The following is a 26,531-nucleotide window of genomic DNA, read 5'->3' as shown; positions in this document are numbered from 1 at the left end:
AACCACACTCAGAATATTTTAACTAATACTTTTGAAAAAGATTAGAAAATTGTACATTTTCTAACAACTATATAAATTATTATTATTTTTTTTTTGTTAGAGAATTAATAATCATCTCTACTGGTTGCTTGCGGTGAAAACAGAAAGCTACATTGGTAAATTAAAGCCTACAAAATTAATCCTCATGATACAAATTGACCCACCAATCCACATAAGTCAATATACATATAGATAAGTGATTTTCTTGGACTGTTGTTCACAAGCAAATTAGAAAAAAAATGTCTGAGTGAGCAATGAAATAAGATGTTTAGGTGGATATGTTTTGAGCCGTAGAAAATGTAGATCTAATGATGGAATTAGAAGAACGTTAGAGATTATAATAATTAGGTTTTGTAATGAGTATAAATCATGATTCTTAGAGGAGATAATTGAAGAGTTGATGGACCTACTTACTAATTCTTTTTTATTTATTTATTTTTCTTGGTGGTGAGAGCTATGTTTTAACTTCAAAAGTTATGAAAAGAAAAAGGAAGTTTCTACTTTATATTATGTAGAATAAAAGAATTCAAATCTTAATTAATACTATCCTATCCATGAGGGAAGGATAAAGATTTAACTCATTTTTCATTTTTTTCTCAAAAAAAAAAAAAAAAAAAAAAAAAGAACTCAGATATCATTTCAAAAGGAATGAGAGTAATTAAAGAAGGGAATTATATACTTTGATAGTAATACATGATTGCCTGGTAAAATTTATATCATGATTATTTATGAGATTTGCAGTGAACCCCATGAAATTTAATGATGTCAAATTCAGCATAAGGGATTTCTTGTTTCATTACAATTGTTTATTAGAATGTATAATTTTTCTCATTAAAGTTGATATTTCAATTTAAATTAAAATAATGAGCAACATTAAGGCCACAATCACATAGCAATTAGCATCATTCACCGCTAGACTTGAGCAGAATCATCATTGCAAAAGCAAGAATATATATATATATATATATAAATCTGTCAATCGATGGCTGGCTACGGACAAGAGGCAACATAATGAGCAACCCAATCACATACCACACCAGACCATTACACAAGAATGCACTCTAATATTAATCTACGCTGGACGAAGAAAATTAATCATTCACTTCTCTAATTATAAGTAATAAAAAAATTATTAAAAATTGATCGAGCGTTACTGTCTATAATTTTAAACTTCTAAATAAAAAAAAAATACCCTCTTACGCAATAATTTTTATGTTAAATTGAAATTAATTACCGCACTAAAAATCAATGATAAATTCAATGAAATATTAAGATTAGATTATTAATCGTTTTCACTTCTTGTTATTATTCATCTTGGATATGGTAATCTCTTGAGTACATGATGGTTAGAATGTGACATATATCATAATAATAGCAAGTGCCTGGAAATTACTCTCAAAAAAAGGGGAAGAAAAGGGAAAAAACAGAAGGGCCACACACAATGAATAATAATACCAATCCATTTCAACATCATCTCATCTAAGCAGAGATGATGGGCTTCGAATTCAAAAACAATCAAAACTTGTATAAGTGGAAAGGAAAAAAAGATACATAAAAAAAAGAAGGTTAATGATGGGGTAGCATTGAAAGTGTGAAGATTCTTGTAGAAAGAAAAGTCCTGTTCTGTATTAATCATTATACTTTCTTCCCTTTAACAGGAGAACATAAGTGGAGCAAACAATAAATCCATACCATACCAGTAAGAAAAGCTTCCTTTTCTAGTTGGTAAGCAGTCAGCTTTACCGACAGCATCCTGTTTCTCTCCACCAAATTTACTAGCAAAAGACAAAAACCATAGGTAAATATTAGTAGATACATTCAATCTAATAATCTATTACTGATTTTGCTCAAATAGGAAAAAGGGATAAGCATAATTGACTTTCACATTTTATGCGCGCGCACAAACCCCCCTTCGGTATTTCTCCTTTTCACTGCCATGAATGTGAAGGGTAAATTTAACTATCTAAGCTCATGCATACGTGCTTGTGTGTGTGAGAGAGAAATAGGTGGTCCAAAATTCTATCTGGTTTCTACTGCTGCATGTAATCAAAGGGAATTATGGCACAGTTTTGAAGGCTGCTGAGATTGCTATCTAAAGACGTAACAAAAGGCAATGATAGTATTCCAAAACTAGTGAATTGTTTTTCCACTTATAGAGATTATACAACAGCCATTGAAAGTCTCCATAAGCCACAGCCTGCACTGTGTATTTTCCGTCTCTCTCACTTGGTCACTTGAACTATTTTCATATAAATCACGGTTTCAAAGATTTACCCACCCGTGACAGCATTTCTTTGAATGCATGCAAAGCACAACCTTGCTTGTGTGTCATAAGTTACTATCTTCCATATATTGTTTCATAAGCCAAGTTGAGAGCCTTCGGTTAACATAATCGTAGACTTCTTATAATTGGATCTTATACCTGTTATACAGTAGACAGGTGAAAAGGTCATAGGTCTGCACTTATATACAGTACTGCATCAGAGTAAATTAAGATTTAGTGTCATAAAGGTGGCCTAGTAAGAATATTGAAAAATACTAGCACCAACTACTTGGTGAGTTGTAGTCAATAATATTTGCCAAAATATAGTACCTACAAAATTAGTTCAGGGTAGTTACAATATCCCTTTCAGCCATCCTGTGCCTTCCCATGCCGACAGCCCTCCTTGCTCCTTCATTGCTCAAGACTTTTACCAATCATACTGACCCTAACTGATAGCCCTACAAAACTTCAAAATTTCAACCTTGACATCAAAAGTTTAGAAAAGCGTCCAGCCTGAAAGTAAGAGTTTCACGAGAATTGGAATGTTTAAAAGACAAGTTAACAAAGATGGTGAGATAAACATAAGCCTAAGGAACAAATAATAAAAAGAAAATAGATAAACAAGGGGGCAGAGGGACAGAGAAACAAAGGAGTGAAGGCCCATTAGTCCTCACTTTTCTTTGACCGTAACAACCAAAGCCTGAGAAAGACATCCACTCCTCATGGTGGGGCTCTACATTTTCGTAAACAGACAATCCAGGTGATACGGCAGAGTTGCATCAATGAGTTATGCTGCTTTGGGAACAAAGATTCACTCTTGAGTTCTTCCAAGCTTGACTTCAGAGATCATCCAAGGGCTAAAGCTGGCTCTCTATCTACCCAATCGAACCGGCTCAACTGAAACCTACCTGCAGCAGAACGATGCTAATCAAAATTTCAAGCCAAAAATTTTTTGTTTGGTAAGAAATATTATTTTTTGAAGGATGCTTAACTCTACAACTCAATGAGCATATAAGCACTGGCCACTACTATCTATATACCAACTACTCACTAGTTTTGATCACAGAACAGGCAGGCAACTGTGCACCATGAGATATTTCAGCACGTTTCTTTGCTGTTATTTTATTTTCAGTAAAAGGCCTGAGGTTCAAAGATGCTGCCTAATGTTTGGTCAAAACAAATTAATGCTTGATACTTATGGGTATGCTATTTTTTGTCAGGATTCTGATCCTTCAAGGTTAACTAAAATGCTCTTCTAAATAAATTTGATAGAAAATGAACATAAATCAACTAAAAAACTTTGAGAAATTCAATAATAGCGCAAGAAGACCAAGATTTAGCTAAAATTCTTAGCCTGATCATTTTTGCTGCTGAAATGGAGATGGAGACAGAAGAGGCCAGACAAGTTTATTCAATAATTTCAGACATATTTTGCCCCAAAAAAGAGTATTATACATGAACTTAAAAGTTCACTGTATCAATGATACTTCCATGTAAGCAATCCTGGCTAATCCTCAAAATTCAGGATGTCAAGACATGGCTCCATTGCCAAAAAAGTCAAAATTCTCTGATCCCCAACATAATTCTGGACTCCACATGCATACTGGTCCATTTTGATTTCATGTAATATAGCATCCTGCGCTGATACTAATTTACCATGACCACATATGACAGAGCATCATTCGTAAAATGTACCAGATGCTTATCATTTTGTGTTCAATGAGCATTTCATGCATGAAGGTTTTATGTAACACAGAATTGGTTGAACAGCAAAATTGCCTCCTTGACAAAAATTTAAAATTGAGGAGCTTACGGGAGCTATATGATAGCAGTTCAGACAAAAAGTCAGACCTATTTCTTTTGTCATCTCTTCAATATGTAAAGTGGAACCTAGATATGAGTGAAAAACTGGACCAGGGAAGGACAAATTTAATTTCTTAGAACATGAAGAAAGTGAAGACAAATTTAGTGGACACTTCAGGTGGCAAGGCAGTTCACGATTCATTGCCAGTTGATTCAGATTTGGGAAACTAAGAATTGACAACCTCTGATGATTTATCACATCTATTAAGGAATTTAATTGAAAGTCAGGTTACAACTAACGTTAAGAGGAGCAATAATTATAGCCCATAAATTACAAAGTTAGGAAGCATCGCTCTGGCATATGACTATATTCCAAAGATGGTTATGACATAATGTAGAAATAAGATAGATAGTTACAATAGCATTAGAAAAACTGGAACTGATGCTTTCTTTCAGCAGACAACAGTTTAGAGGGAAATACTATCACGCTTGAATCAGTCAATAGCGAGTTGCTGTTATGATTCCTTTTCCTCACTGATTTTATGCTATTTCTGATTTTATATATTAGTAAATATATAAAAGGATATTAGAGTAATCACTATTTGAAGGGTTAAATCACTGATGTAATGCATGATGGCATCAGAATAAATTGCTATACAAGGATTCCCATGCTGAAAATAATATATAGAAACTTGTCTGGTGAAGAACAACACTGTTGACCTCATCTTTTTAAACATATAATCATCTATGAAAAAAGGTTTACCTAGTTGAGTTTTTCATGCGACAGTCCTTATTGGACAAGGAAAATCTATGCTTCAATTAAACTTGTTTGGATGATACTAATTTAAATGTCAGCTAGGTAAGATAGTTGCTTAGAGATGGAAGAAAAGTACTTAGTAGTCCAAATTCCATATAATAGTTACAAAGTGATTTGCAGAGAATTCACAAGGTGCGAATTCAAAATACAGAAAGAATTAATCTTTTGCTGAATAAACAACTCATTTATATTGTCTATAGGCACAACAATCCTACTCCAGTAGGTGAAATAAAGCAGAATACAAAGTGATATCTTTTAGATAATAATCCATTTATATTTCCCGTAGATAGAGAAAATTCATACAAAAAATGGCTTCCTAGTTAGGATTTTATACAAAAAAAGTCCCAAAAAAAAAAAAAATGAAACTAGGAAGAAAGAAAAATAATTCTTGCCAGCGAACAAAACGAATCAGTAACCAATTTTGTGGCAGTCTAGTTATAATTACCTAGATGCTGAAGCCTGATAAAGCAATGTTTTTAATGTAGTATAAAAACCAAACAACTTACTATAACAAAACTACATTTCAGACTATTTTTATATATGTTTATAAACAGGAAAACTGGAAAATGTTTCAACTTTCAAGAATTTACAAGCAAAAAAAATCCAAAAACATGCCCGAGAAGAGATAAGTGATTCATTCAAATCATGCAGCTATGCAGTGTAGTGATACATTGTTTAAGTCCCTCCAAACACGTTCTGTCCTAATCATTCCTCTCACATCTTCAACTAGAAGTAAAAATGAACGAGAGCAAAAGAATTCAATAAATCCTACGATTCAAAATTCTACAGGAGTTAAAAAGGAAAACATTACACTGATGGTGCATCAGAAAAGACCTCGTTGAGCATGTCATCCTCACAGCCAGTCACATGGAACAGCTCTCCGTCTTTGTCCTCTTCATTTGAGAAATCCCGTCTTTCAAGCTTAGCATGAGCTGCAATGAATATCATCTTTTGAGCCCTTTCAAGGGCCACTCTTGATTGCCTGTGCATACAAACCCATTTCAAAGAAGACCAATTGCATTTGAACCCACATGAAGTTGCATGGAGGAAGATAAGCCTGATTGCAGCCTTGCCTAATGTTTTATAGTCACTCAGGCAAGTTTCCCACACTAATCTGCTGCCCTGCGGATTTGCAATTTTCATCTTTCCAGTCAAGGGGTCCCTTTGTTTAACCTGAACAGCTTGAGCATAAAGTGGATCTAGCCCTTCTGATCTCCATTTCATAAGCTCCATTAAGGCAACATGAGCTTCTTCCCTGGAAACCAGTCGAGTTATAAGCTTGTCCACATCCTTCTCTTGCTCCTGTGTCAAGCACTTGAATGGAGGAAGGTATTTTCCACTTGTGTCTCTCATCAAGTAAAGAGGGTCAAGTATAAATGCGGCGGACCATGCTGGGTGGTAGTTCTTTCTGAATCTCTTTTCAACTACTTTCTCAACATGTCCATCAACAATGTTGAATCTTGCAGACCAATCCTTCACTTTTGCTTTTAAGTCCTCCCAGAGAGGAAGGCATTGCCCTATCAATGGCCGCTCCACCTCAATCTCATGAGCCACCCCTCTAATTAGCTTCGTTAATGAATAAACTGCTTCCAATTCATTCCAAAATCCTTCATTCTGAATCATACCAGCAACTTCCGCAGCAACAGAATCATCCACACTCATCACCTTAAATGGCTCATCCAAGACAACCATTTGAAGCACACGGGCACAGCTCAATATATCCTCCAGCATCACATACATGGGCATAAAGTCCTTCGTGCATTCACATTTAGTGGAAGGAACTCGAAGCAACCCAGCATACTCGAGCTCTTGCATCCTGTACTTTTGGAAGCTGCTCCTAACTTGAGATTTATTATTTATAAAATTAGCAAGCTTGAAGCAATTTTCAGTAACGGTCTTGAAAAGTTGAAGCTCCTTACAGAAATCTTTGATCAAACTATGTAACCCCTGAACCTGACATGAGAGGTTCACCATCCATTGATACTCAATCTCCAAATTCCTCAACGCTTTGGCCTTATACTTGTCTGCAACTATCCCTACACATCTGTGCACAGCATTTCCACATATGCTCACCACCGCCTCCCACATAATCTCCTCTGCATACTTTGAAGAAACTGATCCTCCAGTTAACACTGCCTTTTGATACAAACTAGTTCCATTTGGAAGATTAATACTAAACTTAACCAAATTCTCTTCTCCACTACAACAACTTTTGTTCTTCCAGCCATTACAAGCAACTTGAAAGAACATAGCGTCTCTAATTCTAGCTTCCACTTCAGTCTTTGCCACGTGAAATCTGTTCTCGAGCCTTGCACCAGACAATTCCCTTCTTGACAAAGAAGGCAAGCCTACTTGATGAAGAAAAGCTCGAAACTTAGGGTGCTCGAGACTCGAAAAAGAGATTGACCCACAAGCCTCGTAGAACCAATCAGCAAATAATTCAAGAGCTGAATCAACCTGGTCCTTGCTTAATGAAGGACCAGGCGAAGCTTTTGGACTCTTAAGCTTCTTAATGCTATCTTCCAACATTGCTAATGCACCCAAATCCTCTTTTCCACCAGATAACACCAAATGCTGCTGTTGACTTAACGCGGAGTTAGAATAACCGAGTTCGTTACAAAAACGAGTTGACTCAACTAAAGCGAGTGAACTTAAAGGAGTGACCATGTGAGAGCTTCGCTTGCGATGATTATGCGGAGGAGACGGCAAAGACGATATAGGCAAAGGAGAAACAGCAGAATTGGGTCTCATAACAGAGTTGAAATTGGGGCAAGTCCCTCGTTTAAGATGCTCAGAGGCAGTTCTCGATGGGTTTGAAGCAGAAAAAACGGCATCACATAAGGAACACTTAAGCTTGACTGCTTTAGGAAGACCCGTGTCCGGGTTTCGAATTAAAATCGGCTCTAAATGTGCCCAATACCATGCTCCTTTACCTTTTATAGCTTTAGTTCTAATCGCAACCAACCCGTCGTATCTCTTGTTCACGACTTTGGTTGCGGTGTCCTCTGGTATAGAAGAAGAAGGGTCAGTAGGCGTTGAACTAGTTGAAGCCATTAAAACAAGTGAAGACCGCTGAGGCTATCTTTGCCGGCAATTTTCAGTTCATGCACCTTAAGCTCTTCCTATAATCCATGAAGTTAGCCGGAATTTTATGGCGGACGAGTGGCAGTTAGATAGCGAGGTTTTTGCGGGATTGTGCAGGTGAAGTTGATGTTTGAAGAGGAAAAAAGTGCGAGAAGGGACAAGAAAACAACACTACATTGACATGACATATATATATTTGTGAAAATGCTACTATGAAGAAGAATATGCGAAAGAGAGAGTGATCCAAAAATCAGAAATCAGAAATGGCGACCTTCTACAATCTACATGATGGGGTTGCAGTTGCAGAGAGAGGACATTTGCGGTTTGCTTGTTTCGTTTGACTGTTGGTGTATCTCTCTCATCACTCTCGCTCTCTCTTCTCACCTAAACAAATTCCCGTTTCAATCTTTGTTATAATAAGAATCGATGTCGGCTAGTTTTAGTTATGGACGGCTATTGAGACGGACATATAATAGTCGTCGGTCCACGTCATTTTAAGGCTGCGTTTCTTTCCAAGAAAATAATAATTTGGTTGTATTGCATTGCAGGATATCTTTTTTGATTTACGGAGGAAAGCGATTATATTTTTTTAAATATATTTTTTTTTATGTTTGTCTGCATTGGAGAAATTTCTGTATCTTAGAGTCGCATTTCGTTGTCAGCATTGCACGAAAAAATAATTTGAAAAATAATAATTCAATATTTCAAAAATTAGTACTTTTCTAAGAAAATGAATTATTTTCAAAAATTAGTACTTTTCTAAGAAAACAATTTTCTATAGAAATGTTAAAATTTTAATACTACCTCTGTTTTATAATATTTATTATATTTAAAATTTCACATTTTTTAATAAAATTATTAAATTTATCTAAGTTACAATAAATTATTAAGTAAATTGACTATATTGTTTTTATTTCAATACTAATTCTCTAAAAAAATTATTAAATTGAAGTAATAATTATTAGTCATGTACAAATGATAAACATAAAAAAATATTTATTATTCTTTGAAACTACAAATGTGACAAATATTTTAAAATAAATTATTTTTTCAAATGTAAAATGTATTATAAAAGAGAGATAATAATAAATTGTTCCATATAAATGTTTGTACTTAAAAAAGACAATCAATTGGTATTACGGAAAATTACTTTTCTTGTAAATTTAAGTTATCCAAATATATTTTCAATTACACTCGCATTATTTTTACCCATTCTAAACTCAATAAGCATTATTTAATGAAATTTTAAAAAGAAAAAATAAAGTCACATAGGTTTGATATAAATTTATTTAAAATTGGCTCCTTAAATTACTTATAGGTTTGATTAGTTATTCCTTTTTTTTAACTATTATTCTTAATAATTATGCAACTATTACAAAGATTTTTTTTTTATTTTTGTTAAATTTTCTAATCTTAAGCATCAATTATATTGTGTATTCCAAACCAAAGGAAATAAATTTAATATGTGATGTAATATCATGTTATATTGAATAAGTAAATAAATCTCAACTAATAAATGTTTATTTGTTAAATTTTTTTATAATTATTTTCTATAATTTTATCAAATTTTGAAAACAATTTAGCGCTTTCATGTCAAAAGCCATTTATACATAGTTAAAATTTAAATGAAGGTTTTTTTTTTTAAAGAAAAAAAAAAGTTATTGATTGTGAATTTTCTCCAACCGAATATGAGTCTTGCTTTTATGATTTCCAAAGGTTATGTCCTAGATATTAATAAGGTTAGAATTATAAAAAGGTTGTATGACCTAAAATATTATTTCATTTCATTTAATATTTTTTTTGTATGTAAATTTTAAAAAAAAGCATTCACATCAAATCATGAGTATATCATGGTTCAATGGACCTCTTACCCAAATTTATATATCATCACATGTTGCAAAGTAATGAATTATATGAAAAAATATTAATATGCTTCTTTTTTTTCTTTCATTGTAAATACTAAAGAGGAAAAAAAGAAGGCTCCTGAAATAGTTTCATATTTAGTCTCAAGAAAATTTAAATATACATGATTAAATGGTGGAGTTAATAGTTTTGTAAGGGCTTTAAACATTATTATTCCAAATTAAAAAAAATTCTCTCGTTCAATTGTTAAATATGTTTTTTATTCTCTCTTTTTTATAAAAAATACGGATTTTTTAAATCTCATTAATATAATATAGTTATAAAATCAATCATATTTGCTTATACTATGACATGACATAAGCATGATTAAATATATAAAAAATAATTTCATAATCAACTATTCACATTAGCATATTACATTCTTTAATCTTATAAAATTATATTTATTAAACACCTTAATTTATAAAAATTATATTTATTGAACACATCATCATAAAAATTATATTCATTAAATAATTGCAAATGATTAAAAAATAAAAAATTTGTACTCTGATATGTAAAAAGATGCAAAAGTATCACATCTATTAAATATTTATATTTAATATATATACTTTTATAAATTAAAGTGTAGCATAAATATAATTTAAATAATAGAGAAATTCAATGGACCGACGAAAAAGTTGAAATGGCCACTAAAATTTTCTTGTATATCACTGTGTCTATTTATATATTGAGTACTAAAAGAAAGAAAAATTCTGTTGTAAAATTATTCTAAGAAATAAGATCTTGTAAAATTCTGTTGAGTACTTTTCAAGAATTAAGTGGAAAGGAAAACAAAAAATAAAATAAACAAATAAGAAAACGACTACGTACTGTTAACTCACAAGTCCCAACCCACAGATCGAATGTAAATAATTGTTTATTGTGTGTGCTCTTTATCGCTAGAAAATGAACATCATGGGTGTTTGGGGCTCATTGGTCAAAACGATACAGCTAAATCATAGCTCAGTTATTTTTTTTTTTCATCGACGGAGTGGTCCAAGGGACAAAAAAATATTATGAAATATATAATAAAAATAATATTATACTTTACTTACTCAATTGATAAAATTCGAGAAGTTTCTCGTTTTTGTGTATAAATAAAAAGATCAATTAAATCACATGCTTCCGTTACACATCAAATATTTATAGTTATTGTAGGTTTATTATTATGCTTTATATCTTTTTTTTTAATTGTAATACGTTAAAAATGGAATTCAAATTAATTCTTTTAAGTTTTGTAGATGATTTCAATCATAAGTTAAATTAACTTAGTAATACCAAAGATCAGAAGAATTATACTATTTTTCAAATCCATCATCATTGTGTGTGTGATTTTTTTTTTTTTTTTTTTTTTGGTATGTGTATTATGTGTTTTTTAATAATAGGGTAAAAAAGGTTTAAAGCCAATTCAAATTGCATCAACTTAAAAAAGGAAACACACATTCACATGCAGGTGATTTTCTAGTAGAATGGCCAGTCACTATCTTTGAATTCCCCCAAACAAAAAACTCATATATCACCCATATCCTCAAAAAGGATTTCTTGGATCCTCCATATTTGATAATTACAAGTTAATGATTTAGTTCCCTCCTAAAAAATAATAATAAAAAAAAAGGTTAATTTGCAATTTAACTAGTCCAATTAGAGTTAATTTGCCCAAATGGTAAAAAAAAAAAAAATCCATGAACTTCACACGTAAACGTCAGGATTACATAAAAATGGCAGGTATGTGGATACATAAAAAGTCAAAAAGTATCCTTTGTTTAGACATGAGGAGGTGACATCTCAACCAAAAGCAAAATGGTCATGTCCAAGTCTAAAAGACTAGAAGTTTTTTTTTATATTTATATACATATTTAATTATAAGGGCCTACCCTATTTCATTAGCTCTTTTTTCTTTTCTTTTCTTCTTTTTTTTTTTTTTTTCAAAGCAAAGTAAGTTCTTTGTCCATTTATTAAGGGCCTTTGATGTTTTGATTAGATGGTTGCTTTTTTTTTTTTTTTTTTTTTTTTTTTTTTTTTTTTTTTTTTTTGGAAAATGAGGTCTAAACTTCAGAATATGGTAACAAGGATGATGCTTAATTTAGTAGCAAAAGATGCATTATGTCATCCCAAATCTCACTTTCTTCTTTAAATTTAGTTGTTAAATATTCCATACTGTATGAGTTGATTATCATGGTTTGTTAATTTGGGAAAAGACTAAACCATCGACTAATTATTTGATTAGATTCATTGCAGAATCTAATTAATAAATAATCTTTGTTCAATATTTATTTGAGACACGAGAGATTTTAAATACAATTAATTTTATTTGTTGTCTAACAGCAGTTAATATTAAGAAATAATTACATATATAAAAATATATATGATATTGAGTAAAATCTCATGCAATTGAAAATGATCAAGTTGCTTTATACTTTTTGTCCGTGTTAATTAACTTTTTTTTACTTTTAAGCGCGATTTAATCTAATGTCATTAATAAACTTGTCTATCTAATTCCACGTTAATGATTGTTTGAATTGAATTTAAATTTTTTTTAAAAAAATCTGAAACATCACATTCAAATTGTGAATTTCTTCGAAACGTCCTTGACGTTTCCATCTGCAATAAAAATTCCATTGCTTGGCTCCGAAGGGTTAGAAGTTACTGTGTCAACATTGTTCTTTATATCCTGGTGATCTGCGGTGGACGGGTAGTTGAGGACATTTTCCATTATTTGGAAATTTATGTACATCCAACAATAAGACAAAAAAGTTTACTCTATGCATAACACAAATACCCTTTATTAATATTTTGGTATAGACAAAAATTTAAATTCTCACAATTTTCTTGAAATAAAAAAAGAAAATCAAAATATAAGACTAAAATGGCTATTTTGCATGGGTTAAAGAAGCTAAGATATCAATTGCAATGGCAGGTTGTGAACTGCCAAAGAGAAAACGAAACTGTAATAAATCACCAATTGTTTGTTTCTGTTCCTAAAATGGGTTGGAGGAAATGCATCATTATTAATAATTATTTGAGACAAAAATTAATGATTATATATTTACGTATTGGTGCATGTGTTTCAATTGTTAGACTTTGTATAATTAATTATATTATATATACATATCTTTAATGTGGTGGGTATGGTGGAATCCAACTCCCAACTTTTGGAAACACACCCATCACATAACAAAATCCCTACTTTATTTTTATATTTGGACCTTACAACTAATTCAAATTTAATTGTATAATATATATTTTCCCAAAGTCCCCACGACAACGAATTTTAACCCGATGGTAGGAAATAAATTTAATAATAATAATCGATATACAAAAAATACAATTGAAAAAAAGAAATAGTAATAAAAAGAGAGAGTTTTTTTTTTTTTTTTTTTTTTTGATGGAATTATAGATTGTTTCATTGCTGCAGTATCAAAGCATGAACAATAACAGGAGGAGGAATCAAAAACCACTCCCCTACATCTGGCATAGAATGAGAAAGGTCATAGAATAGGAATTCAAATAAGCAAAATAAAATTTTACTTTTTCATTTATTTTAATAAGTTTTATGATTGGTATGTTGCCTCTTAAGATAAGAAATGTTTATGTCTAAGTGTAAAGGAGGTGTGTGTCCTTGTGTCATGCGATGTGAATTATAAATTTGTATTTTCAAAATCGAAATTATTTCTTAATTCGTGCTAAATTTATTAAACTAAATTTTTGACTCATTAAAAGATGAAATTTATTAATATTTCATGCAATATTAAGGACTCGATATTTTAATTAAGGCCTTGGAGAAAAATTAACAGAAACAACCCAATTAAAAATGTTAATGGGCCTCTATGTTTGGGTCACCTTGGGCCTCATACAGTGAATAAGGAAGTTGGCGACAGCCCAAATCTTTGTCTTTGTCTTTGTTTATACATACGACCGTTAAAGACACGTGTCCTTCCCTTGTTAGGGTTCACGATCTTCCCGTAACGCGCTGGCGCTAACCCAAACCTGAGACAGTGGTAGGGTTTAAAAAGAAAGAGAGAGAAAATAGTTAGGGTTTTAGAGAACTCAGCTTAGAGCATTTGAACTATTTTGTAGCAGAGGAGGAAGCAATGAGTTTCTGGGGTAAGTGTTGCCATCATTTTCCTTTGTATTCCCATTTCTGGTATCGTGAATTTACGATTCTCCTATTTTCTGGGTTTCCATTTCTTTTATGTGTTGATCACCGAGAAATCGTGGGAAAAATTGGAATCAGCAGTCGGATAAGTCTGTTATTGGATTTCCTGAGATTTTGAATTTTAAATGTTTTATTTGACCTATATGCTCGTTTTGATCAGGAATTGAAGTCAAACCAGGCAAACCGCACCCTTACCACTCTGATAATGTGGAAGGAAGACTTTACGTAACTCAGGTTCCAATCCCTTATTCTCTCAAAATCTTTGAGATTTAACTAGAGCATGGACTTTAAAATTGCTTGCGATTTTCTTTGAGCTTTGTACGTTTTAGAATCAGTAATTAGATAGATTAACTTTTCAAGCTATTATGAAATATTATTGGCTTTTGTGGATCTTAATGGAGTTCATTCCTTTCTGTTAATATTCTTTTGAACGTTCTGTTATCATTTATGTCTAATTTGGTTATATGTTACAGTGCTACGGAAAATTTTTCTGCTACATTGTTGAAAATTTTCTACTATCCTTTATACCTGTTAGATATTTTTCTGGTTGCTTTTGTGCTATACTGTGTGTATTTCATGGGAGGAGGGGTCTGGTAACGTTATGATAGTAATCACATTTTGTTTGATTGGATGATTGATTTTCCATGTATTAGCAACAACTGCCACATGTTCTCACGCACCCTTTCCTTTCCAGCTTTTTGCAAGATATCCTTTATTATGTGAAGGGACAAAATATAGGCTCAGATTCTTGCCATTTGCTTCAGATTTTTTGAGAATTTTTCTGACTTAACATTATGAACTTATACTATAATGTGGGATAAATTGAAAGAATTGAATGATCGTTATTGCCTTATTGAGAGAAAATGGGAAGTCACTTCACTGTCATGTCAATCATATTTGCCTTTTTATTTGTGCTAATTCTTTTGACAGCTTGAGCTTTTCTGTGATTATGATTTCTTTCTTTCTTTCTTTTTTTTTTTTTTTAAATGTTTCATTGTTATGAACTTTGAGTTTTAGTTGGGCCCACAATTAATTGAGGTGTTGAATATCTTTATAGATTTGCTATTGATATTGTTCTGTTGGTTTCATGACACTCCTTATTTATTTTTGGTTGCTAATATTTTTGTTGTCATGATTCAGGCAACATTAGGCCTCGGTTCCTCAGAAGAGAGAAGTATACTCCAGTGTTCTGTTGGGCATAAAAGTCCGATTTTCTTGTGTTCCTTGTTACCAGATAGAATTGAATCTTGCTCCTTGAATCTTGAATTCAAGGATGAATTAGTAGCCTTCTCAGTGCTTGGTTCACGAAGCATTCATCTATCAGGCTACTTTCTGTCCAGTGAAGGAGATCATCTCCGAGATGAATATGAATTGTATCCTTTTGTCTTTTGTCTTTGGGGATTTAATTTGAATTTTTGGTGGCTTTATATTCTATCTCTCCTTGTGCTCCTTCAATGTCTAAAAATGACATTGTTTGATTAAATGATTCTGTTGTTCGGTTGTTCATTTCTTACTACAATCATAGTGATTCTGGAGAGGACATTGAGGAGACAGACACAGAAGATTCAAGTGTTGATTATGACGATGAAGATGAGGATGAATATGATGATGACTTCATTGATGATGGTGACTTTGACATGCTGCCATCTTCAACTGTTCCCAATAGTGGAGGTAAAGTATGTTTGCGTAAATGTGCATGCTTGCACACAAGATTCATTTTTTTTTGTTGCTGGTACTTTATCATTTATGTTACATGATTTATTTTATGACTTTTTTAGTGGGTTCCATCCAACATGGTTTACATGTTTAATTGAATTTTTATCTAGTTCCAACACGGTCACAATTCTGAACTTTATACAAGAGGAATGTATTGGTATATAGTAAGTTTTGGGCAAAACGAAGTCACTGGCATTTAGCTAATGTGGCATGTTCTTGAAGTTGTATATAGACATTATTTAAAACATTGGTTAAACAGAATTTTAAAATTTGACAAAATTTCCCCCTTGAAATGTAATATGGATCGGATACGCCCATGGGAAAAGTTTGCTCAATATTTTTTTTTTTGTGTGTGTGTGTGTGTGTGTGTGTGTGTGTGTGTATATATATATATATATATATATATTATGCCTCGTTTTTGCTGCATTTTCTTGTTATCAATGTATAAAAGTACATGATTTTTTTATCGAAAGGTAGGTAAATTTTTGTGAGTGAGTTGCGGCAGCGGACTGAACTATTATTAAAATTTTCCTTGATTCTAGTTGTAATTGAGGAGATAGTGGACGAGGACAAACCTACAAATGGAGACGGTCGGTCTAAACAATCAAAGAAGAGGAGTAATCAATCAAGTGACCGTGAGGACCGAAATAACTCCCAACAGCAAATTGTTACTAGGAAGGCTGCTGATACTTCAGTTCTAGAAAGTGAAGATGAAGATGGCTTTCCAATTGATGCTTCACAAAAAGGCAAAGATGCTCAGGAACTAGATGGAGAGAAAGATAAGTTAGCCGAGGAAACCAAGAGGAAGCCAAGAGATGGCAGTGGGGATGCTACTGGAAAAAAGAGGAAAGTTGAAAGTGCTGACCAGGATGTACAACCAGTCAGGTTGGTAATCCCACCAGTTAAAATTATTTCTTCAAAAATAGTTGTTTTTTCTTTTTTTATTTTTATTTTTTAATTTTGTTTGTTGGCTTGATTTTAGCAAACTTAGGAGACCTTTCAGTTGTGTTATTAGGTTATGCTTCTCACAATCAGGCAGCCTGCTATTTATTGTTTCATCAGTGGTATCTATTGAACTATATGCTATATTTGATGTCAGGAAAAAGAAGGATAAGCAGAAAAAAAAGGGTCAAGGGGTAAACACTGATGAAAATTCATTACATGACAATCACAAAGATGATATGTCCAAAGATGGTATCAAGCATGAAAAGGTGAAGAAGCAGGATTCTCCTGTTGAAAATAAGCATGACCAGAGGTGAGAACTTCAATTTCATTTTATGCCTGCATGATATTTAGGGAAATTGCTTGCACGGGTGAATGCAACAAATACTGAAGATTTATTCTCCTCCATGATGCCTCATCACAATGCTTTTAAGTTTTGAGTTTCTACATCTATAATTCAATCTATCCCTATTCCCTCCTTTATTCCTACCTAGCAAAGAGGTAATATAAACATAAAACCTGACAACAGTTAAGGGTTCTTACAATGTTCAATCTATTTTATCTTACATGCTCACACATGCGTGCTGTATGTAAATATACAGTTGAATGTGCACACTCATCCGATGTATGGTTATGTCACAGGCTATTAGGCTTACACTAATATGATTCTTTTAGATTTACATAAACATGTTGCTGGATGGATTGCAGGGGTGTTGACACTGATGCAGACAATGTGCCTGGTGAAAATAACTCTGACAAGAAAAAGAAGAAAAAGAAGAAGAACAAGAAGAACAAGGATACTGGGGAAGACGTGAGTAAGGATCAAACTATTTCAGTAGCAGGAGGTGAGGCCAAATCCACTCTGGAGTTCCAGGATAAGCAATCTTCAGTCAAGCCTTCACAAGTTAGAACCTTTCCCAATGGTTTGGTTATTGAGGAGATAGCAATGGGCAAGCCAGATGGTAAAAAAGCTTCTCCTGGATGTCAGGTAACTCTTTGGCCATTGGGTGTTTTGCACATGACAAGCTTCCCAATGCTTTTTTAAGGTTGTTTATTTCAATTTCATATATCTCCTTCTTCCTATGATGTCAAATGGACAACTGACAGACGAGCTTGCTGAAATAACTATGTAAACTAGAGAAATATCTTGAAGTTGCACGAGTATTTGCATGTTTTGGAGTTGATTGATTACCTGATACTTACTGGCTTTTTTCATGGTCATTTGGTTTCTATAACCAAAAGATGCATAGATTATTTCGATGGAGTAGATTTTGAGGTTGAAGTGCATGCATTTTAGGCATTATAAGGTTTAAATGCTTAAAACCACAACTTAATTTTTGCTGGATTTTTTTTTTTTTTTTTTTTGGTACGTAACATTGGTTAATTTGAACTATTATCTGACTGGAAAGGATCTGTTATTGGGTTTCAGGTCAGTGTGCACTACATTGGAAAGCTAAAGAAGAATGGCAAAATATTTGATTCTAATGTGGGAAGGGCACCCTTCAAGTTCCGCCTAGGTACTAGAACATTTGGATAACTGATAATAGAAACTTGGTTCTTTGATGATGATAATTATTTTCTTTTTTGGTCCTTCAGGTGTAGGACAAGTTATAAAAGGATGGGATGTAGGAGTTACAGGTAACTATCTTGTTTATTAAGATTTAAATACTTGTTATTTCTCCTCTGCCCTTCGGCATTATATTTACATGTATGTATGGTTAATTGGTTACTCCTCAGGCATGAGAATTGGGGACAAAAGAAGACTCACGATTCCACCATCAATGGGGTAAGCAATAACTATAAATCAGCATAGGTTAATTTTGGGGGCTGCTATTGCATCTTTTCTTTAGGATGTTATGAATTCATTTTCTTCTACTTATACATAGTAACTGTAAGGACTCACATATAAATGGGGATCTCCAGATCAGTTGATATCTATTTGTTATCCTCTACACCCAGTTTCCCTGCTGAAGTGAACTTTTATTGTGCATGCAGTTATGGAGATAGGGGAGCTGGCAAGGCTATACCGCCAAATTCGTGGCTTGTGTTTGATGTTGAGCTGGTGAATGTTCGGTGATCCGCCGCCTGCACCTTTTTCAGTTTTGAAATCCATTTCTTATCGCAGACTTAAATGAAGCTTTGAAACTTGTTGTCTAAATGACAAGGTTGTTTACACTAGTTCTTGTTACTGTCTAATAACGCATCTGAAATCAGATTTGTTAGATGGATGAGAGCTGAAATTTTTGGGGAAGGAAAGAAATGAATGAAAACTTGAAAGCTTGAATGAAAATATCAATCATCTTATAGACCGACACAGTATGTTGTTCATTATTGTTCTCCTTTGAACAGCTTGGCTTTATCGTGTCCAATATCTATATACCGATTGAACAGTTCGGTTTTAAGAGAGAAGAATCTTTCTGTTGCTTCGTTTTAAATATAATATGGGGATCGTGTCTCACTGCTTAAGTTCAGATAGTTTATATTGCAAACCCATGCTAGCAATTCAGCAACTTGAACATTTATATTGCATAATAGCACCTAATGGGAGGGGACACTGTTATTCATTGTCATTTCAGGTATTGATATCTCAGTTACAACCAACTTTCGTCCTAGCGAAATTTCAAAATTCTCATATGTAAAAAGCATTCTCCAAACATTCAAATAAACACTGTTATTCGTTTTTAGCTAAATTAATCGCTTAGATTTTTCCGTCCTCATCCTCTTTTCTCAACGAACAATATGCTGATTCTGCATAGTACAATACTGGAACCACACTAGACGGTTTTGGAATGCCAGATTTTGGGGAGCGCATTTAATTTACCGCGGCTGGAAACTGAAGAACGAGTTAGGATTTTATTTTAAATATTTTTCTTTTCGAGGGTTTTGGTAATTGAGAAACCTTGTTGCTCATTTGTCGTTTTTTCAATGCCAGTAGAAATGGCCCTGTAGCCAACTAAGTATCAGGATCGGGCAGTTCCCAGTCTTTCGGCTTTAAAGTAGTTATAGAGAATAAGGCACCTGTATTCTGTCTTACTACAAGAAATAGTTTTAAGGCTATGATTGCTAATAATTTAGTGGAATATAAATTCAATAGATGGCTGGATCATTGGACAGGCCAGTTTGCCATTTGGCGTGTGTATACTTAAGGGATGAACTTTTCGATAATAATCTAATTGCAGCTCTAGAAATCATGCTGATACAGTTATTTTCTTTATAGAAATAAACTTAAGATCACACTAACAAACAAAATCGAACTCAAGATAATCACCCTGCTTTATTAAACCACATCCGGTGGCAGTTTTTAAATTAAACCACAAAGGATTGTTTCATCTACTTTCAACTTCCCCGCTGGCAAAAGCCCTAAACACAAAGCAAAAACCATGTTTCTGAGTACAGACGTGACGCTTATTGAGACACTGCCTAGGAAAACTAATTAGTAAAACAGTAGTGAATTAATATGGTTGCACTGGTGCTCTGAATTTTGCTCCGGCATAGACTGCAGCAGATCCAAGCTCTTCTTCTATCCTAAGAAGCTGCCGTGGGAAGATAAAATGAAGTTAATATCCCAAAAAAGCAGGAGAGTGCTGTTTAAGCTATTTTCTTGGTTGCAATGCATTTCTCTATTACCTGGTTGTATTTAGCTAGACGCTCTGATCTGCAAGGAGCTCCAGTCTTGATCTGACCCTGTTTTACAGTAAAGAACAAACAACGGAAGATGAGCTCAAGGCGACAACACTAGAAGCGTGACGAGGTAAAACACAGCAGAAATGGGCAACAAAAAAAATAAAAAAAAAAAAATTGTGATGAGGTTAGATACCGTGGCCAATCCAACAGAGAGATCTGCTATGAAAGTATCTTCAGTTTCACCACTGCAGTGAACAAGGAGAACCATGTAAGCAACATGACATTCCAGATATTAGAAAAATAATTATAAAGCCGAACTACAAAAAAATAAAGGAGGCACCTCCTGTGGCTAGCCATTACACCCCAGCCAGCTTTTTTGGACATTTTCACAGCTTCAATACTTTCAGTTACAGAACCAATTTGATTCACCTGACAGATTATAAAATAGCAAGTTAATACTTTTTAGGTTTGTTCAATTTAATTACCATGGAAATTCCCCTTTCATTTAAAATGTTAAAACAAATTCGCTTTAAAGGGAGAACATTTAGTACCTTCAACAAAAGAGCATTGCAGGTCTTCTCTTTGATGGCCTTCTCCACTCGCTGTCATAAGAGCAAAACATTTAATGTCACTAGGCATTCCATTTTAAATTCTATTCCCACATCATCACACATTATGCGGAATATATTAATCTTAAGAATTAATTAACTTAAACTCCAGGTAATCTCTTCACCTTGGGATTTGTGACAAGGAGATCATCGCCAACAATCTGCACCTTCTCACCAATTTCAGCTGTCATCTTCGAGTAGTGCTCCCAATCATCCTGATCAAAGGGATCCTCAATGGATACAATTGGATAATCAGTCACAAATGACTTGTACACATTCTTCAAGCTTTGGCCTGAAATCTTCTGTGATCCGTCATTTTTCTGCAAGAGGAAGAAATTCACAGGCTCAGACACTTGAGCATTTAAGATAACCCAGTCATTCTCAGTAGACAAAAGTGGATATGACATTGTTAAACTCATATAATCAATTCAAGCTTCTCTATTACCTCTTCCTTAAAATTCAAGTCATAGGTCTTATCTTTGTTGTCATAGAATTCCGAAGCAGCAACATCCATCCCAATTACAACCTATCAGGAGTTCCAGGAAACTAATAAGATTATAGGACGACAATAGAAATGTTTAGACATCAGGCTATTCGCCATACCTTTCCGGTGTATCCAGCTTTCTCTATGGCTGTCTTCAGCAATTCAAGTCCCTCCTTGTTTTCCTGCATATCAAACTTTATGGTTGAAGATCCGCATGAAATCATCTAGTTATAACAAAAGAAACACCAACAAATGCACAATTGTACCACCACTTAATCAATTATTCAGTTCATACTTCAAATATGCAAATAACTGGCATTATTAGAACTTAAAAGATTTAAACAGAATTACAATTCTTTTTCAACGTAAGAACTGCCACATGTATATAGTTATGAGCAACTGCAAACCTGAATATTTGGTGCAAAGCCACCTTCATCTCCCACATTGGTGGCATCCTGTCCATACTTCTTCTTTATCACAGCCTGAAAATAGCAATAAAATCACAGATAAACTATGCAGTACATGTTACCCAATATACAAAATCAAACTGAGATAAAAGATGAGAATAAACACCTTCAGGTGGTGATATACTTCGACGCCCATCTTCATAGCTTCTTTGAAAGATGATGCACCGACAGGAAGAATCATGAATTCCTGTAGAAATGAAAAACGTTAAGAACAATCAATAGTTCACACAGAGAGGCAAAAGAAACACTCAACTACGGTTTAAGTGGGTTTCTTCCCTCATTATTACCTGCATTGCCAGTTTATTGCCAGCATGGGAACCTCCATTGATGACATTGAAAGCAGGAACTGGCAGAACCAAGGACTTGTTTCCAGCAAGATTTGCTATATGCTGTTAAATGAGACAAGACAACTATTAAACTATAACAACTGCAATGAAACAGCTGATGTGCTAAACAGCACAATATACCATTACAATACATGCCTGGTAAAGGGGGATCTCCTTGACAAGAGCACCTGCTTTGCAAACAGCAAGGGAAACTGCTAATATAGCATTTGCTCCAAGCTGGAATAATCAAAGAGGGTATGAAATCACAATTAGCATAAGAGAAAAAAAGTCATTAACTGTTCAAATCAATGTCCTGCCAACAGCTTTAATCTAAAGCTGATTCACAAAGTGGGAGATTACCTTCTGTTTGCACCAACCCCATTCATTAACTGTTCCATCGAGTTGTTGTACCATAAAATTATCAAGTTGGGTTTGCTCTGTTGGGTCCTGTAAAATTTCAAAAGTCACTGACATTGAGTATTGCAGTTGAAATTCAGGAAATATACAAATTAAACGCACCAAATCCACATATTACCTTGCCAATCAGGGCTGGTCCAATAATGGAATTCACATTCTCCACAGCCTAGATATCATCGAGGAAAAAGATCACTTAAAATTGAAAATGCATCCTAGACATTCTTGCTAAACTTTTTCCCCAGTACAATAAAACAGATTACTGGCTTACTGGGATAAAAATAAGCAAAAAATAACTCCAATAATTAACAAACAAAAGCTGGCATAATCTTAGAAAAGAATCAAAACATACCTTAAGGACACCTTTCCCAAGATAGTCTGATCCCCCATCTCTCAACTCTAGAGCTTCATAGATACCTTTCACAAGAAAAATCAGACATGAATTAGTGACAACCACACGAGTTAATAAAGATCGCAAAAATATGCGGCTAAATGCGGATCAGAAAAGTTCATAACACCATCAATACGATATATAAACGGTAAGTCTAACCATCAATAGATCATGGAAAAAAAGGGTATTTACCAGTTGAAGCACCGCTTGGCACAGCAGCTCTAGCTACTTTTCCATCGGTTAGTTTGACGTCAACCTATTATTAATCAACATTCATCAGTAAATGACACAAATCACAGAGCAAGGGAAAAAAAAATCTATTTAGATTGACTCTAAAATTGCAAAAACAACTGAGACACAATAACCTATTAAAGAAAACTCTAATCTTCTCATTAAATGAAATGATAAAAATAAAATATAGATCATAAGGAGTGTAAATGTGTAATAGAAAATCCAGAACAAATGTCTGAAACAATCAGAGATCAAACGGCTGAACATGGAATAGAACTCACTTCAACAGTGGGGTTTCCACGGCTGTCGAAAATTTGACGGGCCTTGACAACCTTAATAGTAGCCATTATAGTTTCTTTCCTCGATCGGGCTGAGCTGAGGTATTTTCTTTTTCAGTTTTTTTTTTTTTTCTGAGAAAATAACAATTACACTTTGCTATTGGTGTGTTTTTGCTGGATATTTATAGATATACCAATGGGGTCACCAGAAGGTCTAAACGACGGGTAGCCAAAAAGCAAGGGTAGTTAGTGATTTTACTTTTTCTTGCCTGCGCATCAAATGGAATATGCGAAACAGGGTGCGGGCAGGTTTTTTGACCAAGAAAGCAAGAAAGCTAAACGATAACTGTAAAAGGTAAAACCGTAAAAGTGAATGATTAATACTGAGGAATGCGTTTAAAGCAGCAATTTTCCTGCACGTGCGCCCACGGGTTTTAATTAACGAACGACGGCCAATTCATGTGAGATAGCTAATTGTTTTTGAGCATTGGAAAATGGGTAATTGCCATATGGCCCATAAGTTTTGTTCAAATCTCTAGTAAAAACCTCAATTTTTCAAATTACACTATTTAATTTATGCATTATAATTCCGTTATACAACGAGGTTTAACCACTATTTTTTCTGTTAACTAATTCTGAAATATTCAAACTATTTTTGAAAATGAATATTATGTAATGTTTATTTCTATCTCTCATTGATTAGAGTTAAATGTTAATTCAAAATATAATATTTGAACAATTTTTCCGTTCGATTAGCTTTTGGAGAGTGAACTAAATCTGATCTATTTTATTTTTATTTAACCTATATATAGTTATCCCCTAGAAAAATAGGGCACAAACAGTAATTGTTCCCTTGTAAGCGAAATGCATACTTTTATATAAAAGTTCAGGTGGGAACAATCTCATTTTCTTTATCATCTAAAACATGGCTTGTGGGTCTAATTTGCAAAACCATTCAAAACAACCAAGGGAAACTATAACGGCCGCCCTTTGCTCTTTCTGTGTGTGTGTATTTTAGTCTAACCATAAACTCCATCATCACATCCATCACCCAAAACGCCTTTCGAAAACACTGCCGTTTTATTCTCTATTTCACGAGCTTGAACGCGAACGCTCCATTCATTTTACCAGCACTTCTCCTTGTTAGCGCTGAAATTTTTAAAATGCCCATATGAATATTCGTTTATTAGGGTACGTTGAAAACGACAATCAAAGAAGCAAATTTTCGAACGACAGAGTAAGGCAAGCTCGAGTCACTGGACTGGACGCCCTTTTCTCATGCCTCCTGATTGTCATATTCTGAGATGCTGAAATCAGATGCTCGCATGGAGAAAGTGAAGAGTTGGCTTTTGGCTGAGTAGAGAAACAAAGGCGATGTGCCAAGAAATAAGACAATAGAAGATTGAAGTAATGATTTCCTTTTCCTTTTATTTCAGTTTGCCATTTCATTAACCATCCAATTAAAAGTAAACCAACTTAATTATGAGTGCAACTAGCATAAGTTGTTTGAAGTCGCTCTCAGCAACCGTAGCTTATTTGAAATGTACATCTACGATTTATCTGTTAAGGAGGCTGTTCAAATGGTTATTATGACCATCTGATTTTTAATCTATGAACAAGATTATCATAGGTATAAAAAGTCCACACAATGGACAAGGAAGAGGAAACCAGTTCATCATCATCTATGTAGTATTGTTGTTGTGTGCAAGGCATGCCATTTCCGCATTGCATTTTGTTGCATATTTTGCTAGTTTTCTTTCTCTCATAAGGATTGGCCCTGCAAGTTTCTTCCATTTTATCTCAAAAAAATTAAAACAAGAAAACAAAAGAGGAAAGTAGCCGTTTTTGACTTTCTGTAACAAAAGTAAAGAGAAGAAAAGCCCAAATCACAGAGGGCCGGTGATGTTGATGTGGCGACACAGGTAAAGAGATGATGCAAAAGTTATATGGTCCCATGTGAGGTGCTTGTTCGATACAATTGACCTTTTTTTTTAATTAATCAGTGATTAATGAAAGAGAAGTCTGACCTCGAAGTTGGCTAGAAGCTTCCCCAAAAATACATTAAATACATTAATCATTAATCAAAAAGGCATAACATATGCCTGTTCCCATTAACTTTCTAACTACACCTCACAGTCTCCACTCCTTTATAACTTCTGCTACAAAAGCTTCCTCTTCAATCTTTTCTTTATCTTCAAAACACTTTTGAAGAAATTCCCACTTATATATTCCTTCTGCCACTACAACATCCATTTCTAGCTTCTTTTTATTGACGTTATTTTCTTTCTTGTACAAACATGTTCGACTTTACACTGGAATTGATCGCTCGAGCTGCTTCCAACTCTCTTATCGTATTCTGCTTCTGCAATTTGATTGTAGTGTTGATCCTCGTAGGATCAAAACCTGGTCCCAATCCCCATAAAAAAACTCAAGTTCCTCTTTTGAAAGTCAACAACCTTAACGCAAACAGAAAACAAGAACTACTTGTGGCTAAGCATTCGGTTGGTGGAAACAATATGTTAATAAATTTTAACCAAGGATCAAAATTTTTCCGGGAAGCACCTGTTGCCGTCAACGAGAATGGAAATGGAAACCACAATGATAACGATGAATTTAGAAGAAGAGTTGAAGAATTCATCGATAAAGTCAACAGAGGATGGAAGACGGAATCAAGCTTAGCATAAGATCATCGCGAACACTGCTGTGCAATGATTTCCCGAACACCTAAAAAATTATTTGTAGTTGTTGTAACAACTCTTTTACTTTTTTCCAATTGCTTTTCAAAACCTTATATTAAAGGCTTGGGACAGGTGGTGGTGTTGATTAGTTGAGAAATATTAGAGAAATTCCATACATGCGCAATCGCTCGCGCTTAATTGAGTTTTTGCTTTACCTGTTATTGATTAGTTGAATTTGAACTACTATCTGACAGGAAACGATCTGTGATTGGGTTCCAGGTCACTGTAAAATATTATAAAATTGA

At 33.8% G+C, this 26,531-nt stretch overlaps 4 protein-coding genes across 15 annotated transcripts; 2 read left to right on the top strand and 2 right to left on the bottom strand.

The window, feature by feature from the left end:
• Positions 1 to 1,481: 1,481 nt before the first annotated feature.
• LOC105648579 (uncharacterized) lies at positions 1,482 to 8,483 on the bottom strand. 12 transcript variants are annotated; one of them, XR_016318449.1, is made up of 5 exons: positions 5,734 to 8,483; positions 2,977 to 3,210; positions 2,633 to 2,815; positions 2,318 to 2,461; positions 1,482 to 1,814 (listed from the first exon to the last, which is right to left on the bottom strand). XR_016318449.1 is itself a non-coding variant. In XM_089715355.1 (1 exon), the coding sequence occupies exon 1, from the start codon at positions 7,974 to 7,976 to the stop codon at positions 5,730 to 5,732; it is 2,247 nt and encodes a 748-aa protein (XP_089571481.1). In that variant the 5' UTR covers positions 7,977 to 8,483; the 3' UTR covers positions 5,535 to 5,729. The 12 variants fall into 12 exon arrangements, 1 of the variants encoding a protein (XP_089571481.1); XR_016318448.1 differs by having other exon boundaries at positions 2,633 to 2,768; XR_016318455.1 differs by having other exon boundaries at positions 2,318 to 2,514; positions 2,633 to 2,760.
• A 5,377-nt stretch (positions 8,484 to 13,860) lies between these two features.
• FKBP53 (FK506 BINDING PROTEIN 53) lies at positions 13,861 to 19,039 on the top strand. The gene is made up of 11 exons (XM_012235008.3): positions 13,861 to 14,015; positions 14,228 to 14,301; positions 15,208 to 15,440; positions 15,593 to 15,738; positions 16,326 to 16,668; positions 16,883 to 17,038; positions 17,434 to 17,713; positions 18,155 to 18,242; positions 18,322 to 18,363; positions 18,463 to 18,511; positions 18,721 to 19,039. Exons 1-11 carry the CDS (start codon positions 14,003 to 14,005, stop codon positions 18,800 to 18,802), a joined length of 1,506 nt encoding a protein of 501 aa, XP_012090398.1. The 5' UTR covers positions 13,861 to 14,002; the 3' UTR covers positions 18,803 to 19,039.
• A 941-nt stretch (positions 19,040 to 19,980) lies between these two features.
• On the bottom strand, positions 19,981 to 23,777 carry LOC105648575 (enolase). The gene is made up of 17 exons (XM_012235003.3): positions 23,552 to 23,777; positions 23,232 to 23,295; positions 23,001 to 23,065; positions 22,770 to 22,817; positions 22,595 to 22,681; positions 22,391 to 22,471; positions 22,196 to 22,297; positions 22,015 to 22,095; positions 21,849 to 21,923; positions 21,561 to 21,623; positions 21,403 to 21,483; positions 21,083 to 21,277; positions 20,901 to 20,951; positions 20,690 to 20,778; positions 20,543 to 20,594; positions 20,353 to 20,409; positions 19,981 to 20,258 (listed from the first exon to the last, which is right to left on the bottom strand). Exons 1-17 carry the CDS (start codon positions 23,615 to 23,617, stop codon positions 20,178 to 20,180), a joined length of 1,338 nt encoding a protein of 445 aa, XP_012090393.1. The 5' UTR covers positions 23,618 to 23,777; the 3' UTR covers positions 19,981 to 20,177.
• A 1,935-nt stretch (positions 23,778 to 25,712) lies between these two features.
• LOC149492924 (uncharacterized) lies at positions 25,713 to 26,460 on the top strand. The gene has a single exon (XM_089715665.1). The coding sequence runs from the start codon at positions 25,846 to 25,848 to the stop codon at positions 26,230 to 26,232; it is 387 nt and encodes a 128-aa protein (XP_089571791.1). The 5' UTR covers positions 25,713 to 25,845; the 3' UTR covers positions 26,233 to 26,460.
• The last annotated feature ends 71 nt before the right edge of the window (positions 26,461 to 26,531 follow it).

This window comes from Jatropha curcas, chromosome 10 (genome assembly GCF_041381405.1).
Source record: "Jatropha curcas cultivar XTBG-Jc1 chromosome 10, XTBG_Jcur_1.0, whole genome shotgun sequence".
Taxonomy (NCBI): Eukaryota; Viridiplantae; Streptophyta; class Magnoliopsida; order Malpighiales; family Euphorbiaceae; genus Jatropha; species Jatropha curcas.
The sequence above is the reverse complement of the archived record's forward strand: the minus strand, read 5'-3'. Positions and strand labels throughout refer to the sequence as shown.

Coding starts and splice junctions, on each gene's coding strand:
- LOC105648575 (XM_012235003.3), bottom strand. CDS start 23,617: ATGGCTACTATTAAGGTTGTCAAGGCCCGTCAAATTTTCGACAGCCGT. Junction 21,924..22,014: donor AAGTATATCACCACCTGAAG/GTGTTTATTCTC, acceptor TGCTATTTTCAG/GCTGTGATAAAGAAGAAGTA. Junction 21,624..21,848: donor GCTTTGCACCAAATATTCAG/GTTTGCAGTTGC, acceptor TTTGATATGCAG/GAAAACAAGGAGGGACTTGA.
- LOC149492924 (XM_089715665.1), top strand. CDS start 25,846: ATGTTCGACTTTACACTGGAATTGATCGCTCGAGCTGCTTCCAACTCT.
- FKBP53 (XM_012235008.3), top strand. Junction 18,243..18,321: donor ACCCTTCAAGTTCCGCCTAG/GTACTAGAACAT, acceptor TTGGTCCTTCAG/GTGTAGGACAAGTTATAAAA. Junction 18,512..18,720: donor ACGATTCCACCATCAATGGG/GTAAGCAATAAC, acceptor TTGTGCATGCAG/TTATGGAGATAGGGGAGCTG.
- LOC105648579 (XM_089715355.1), bottom strand. CDS start 7,976: ATGGCTTCAACTAGTTCAACGCCTACTGACCCTTCTTCTTCTATACCA.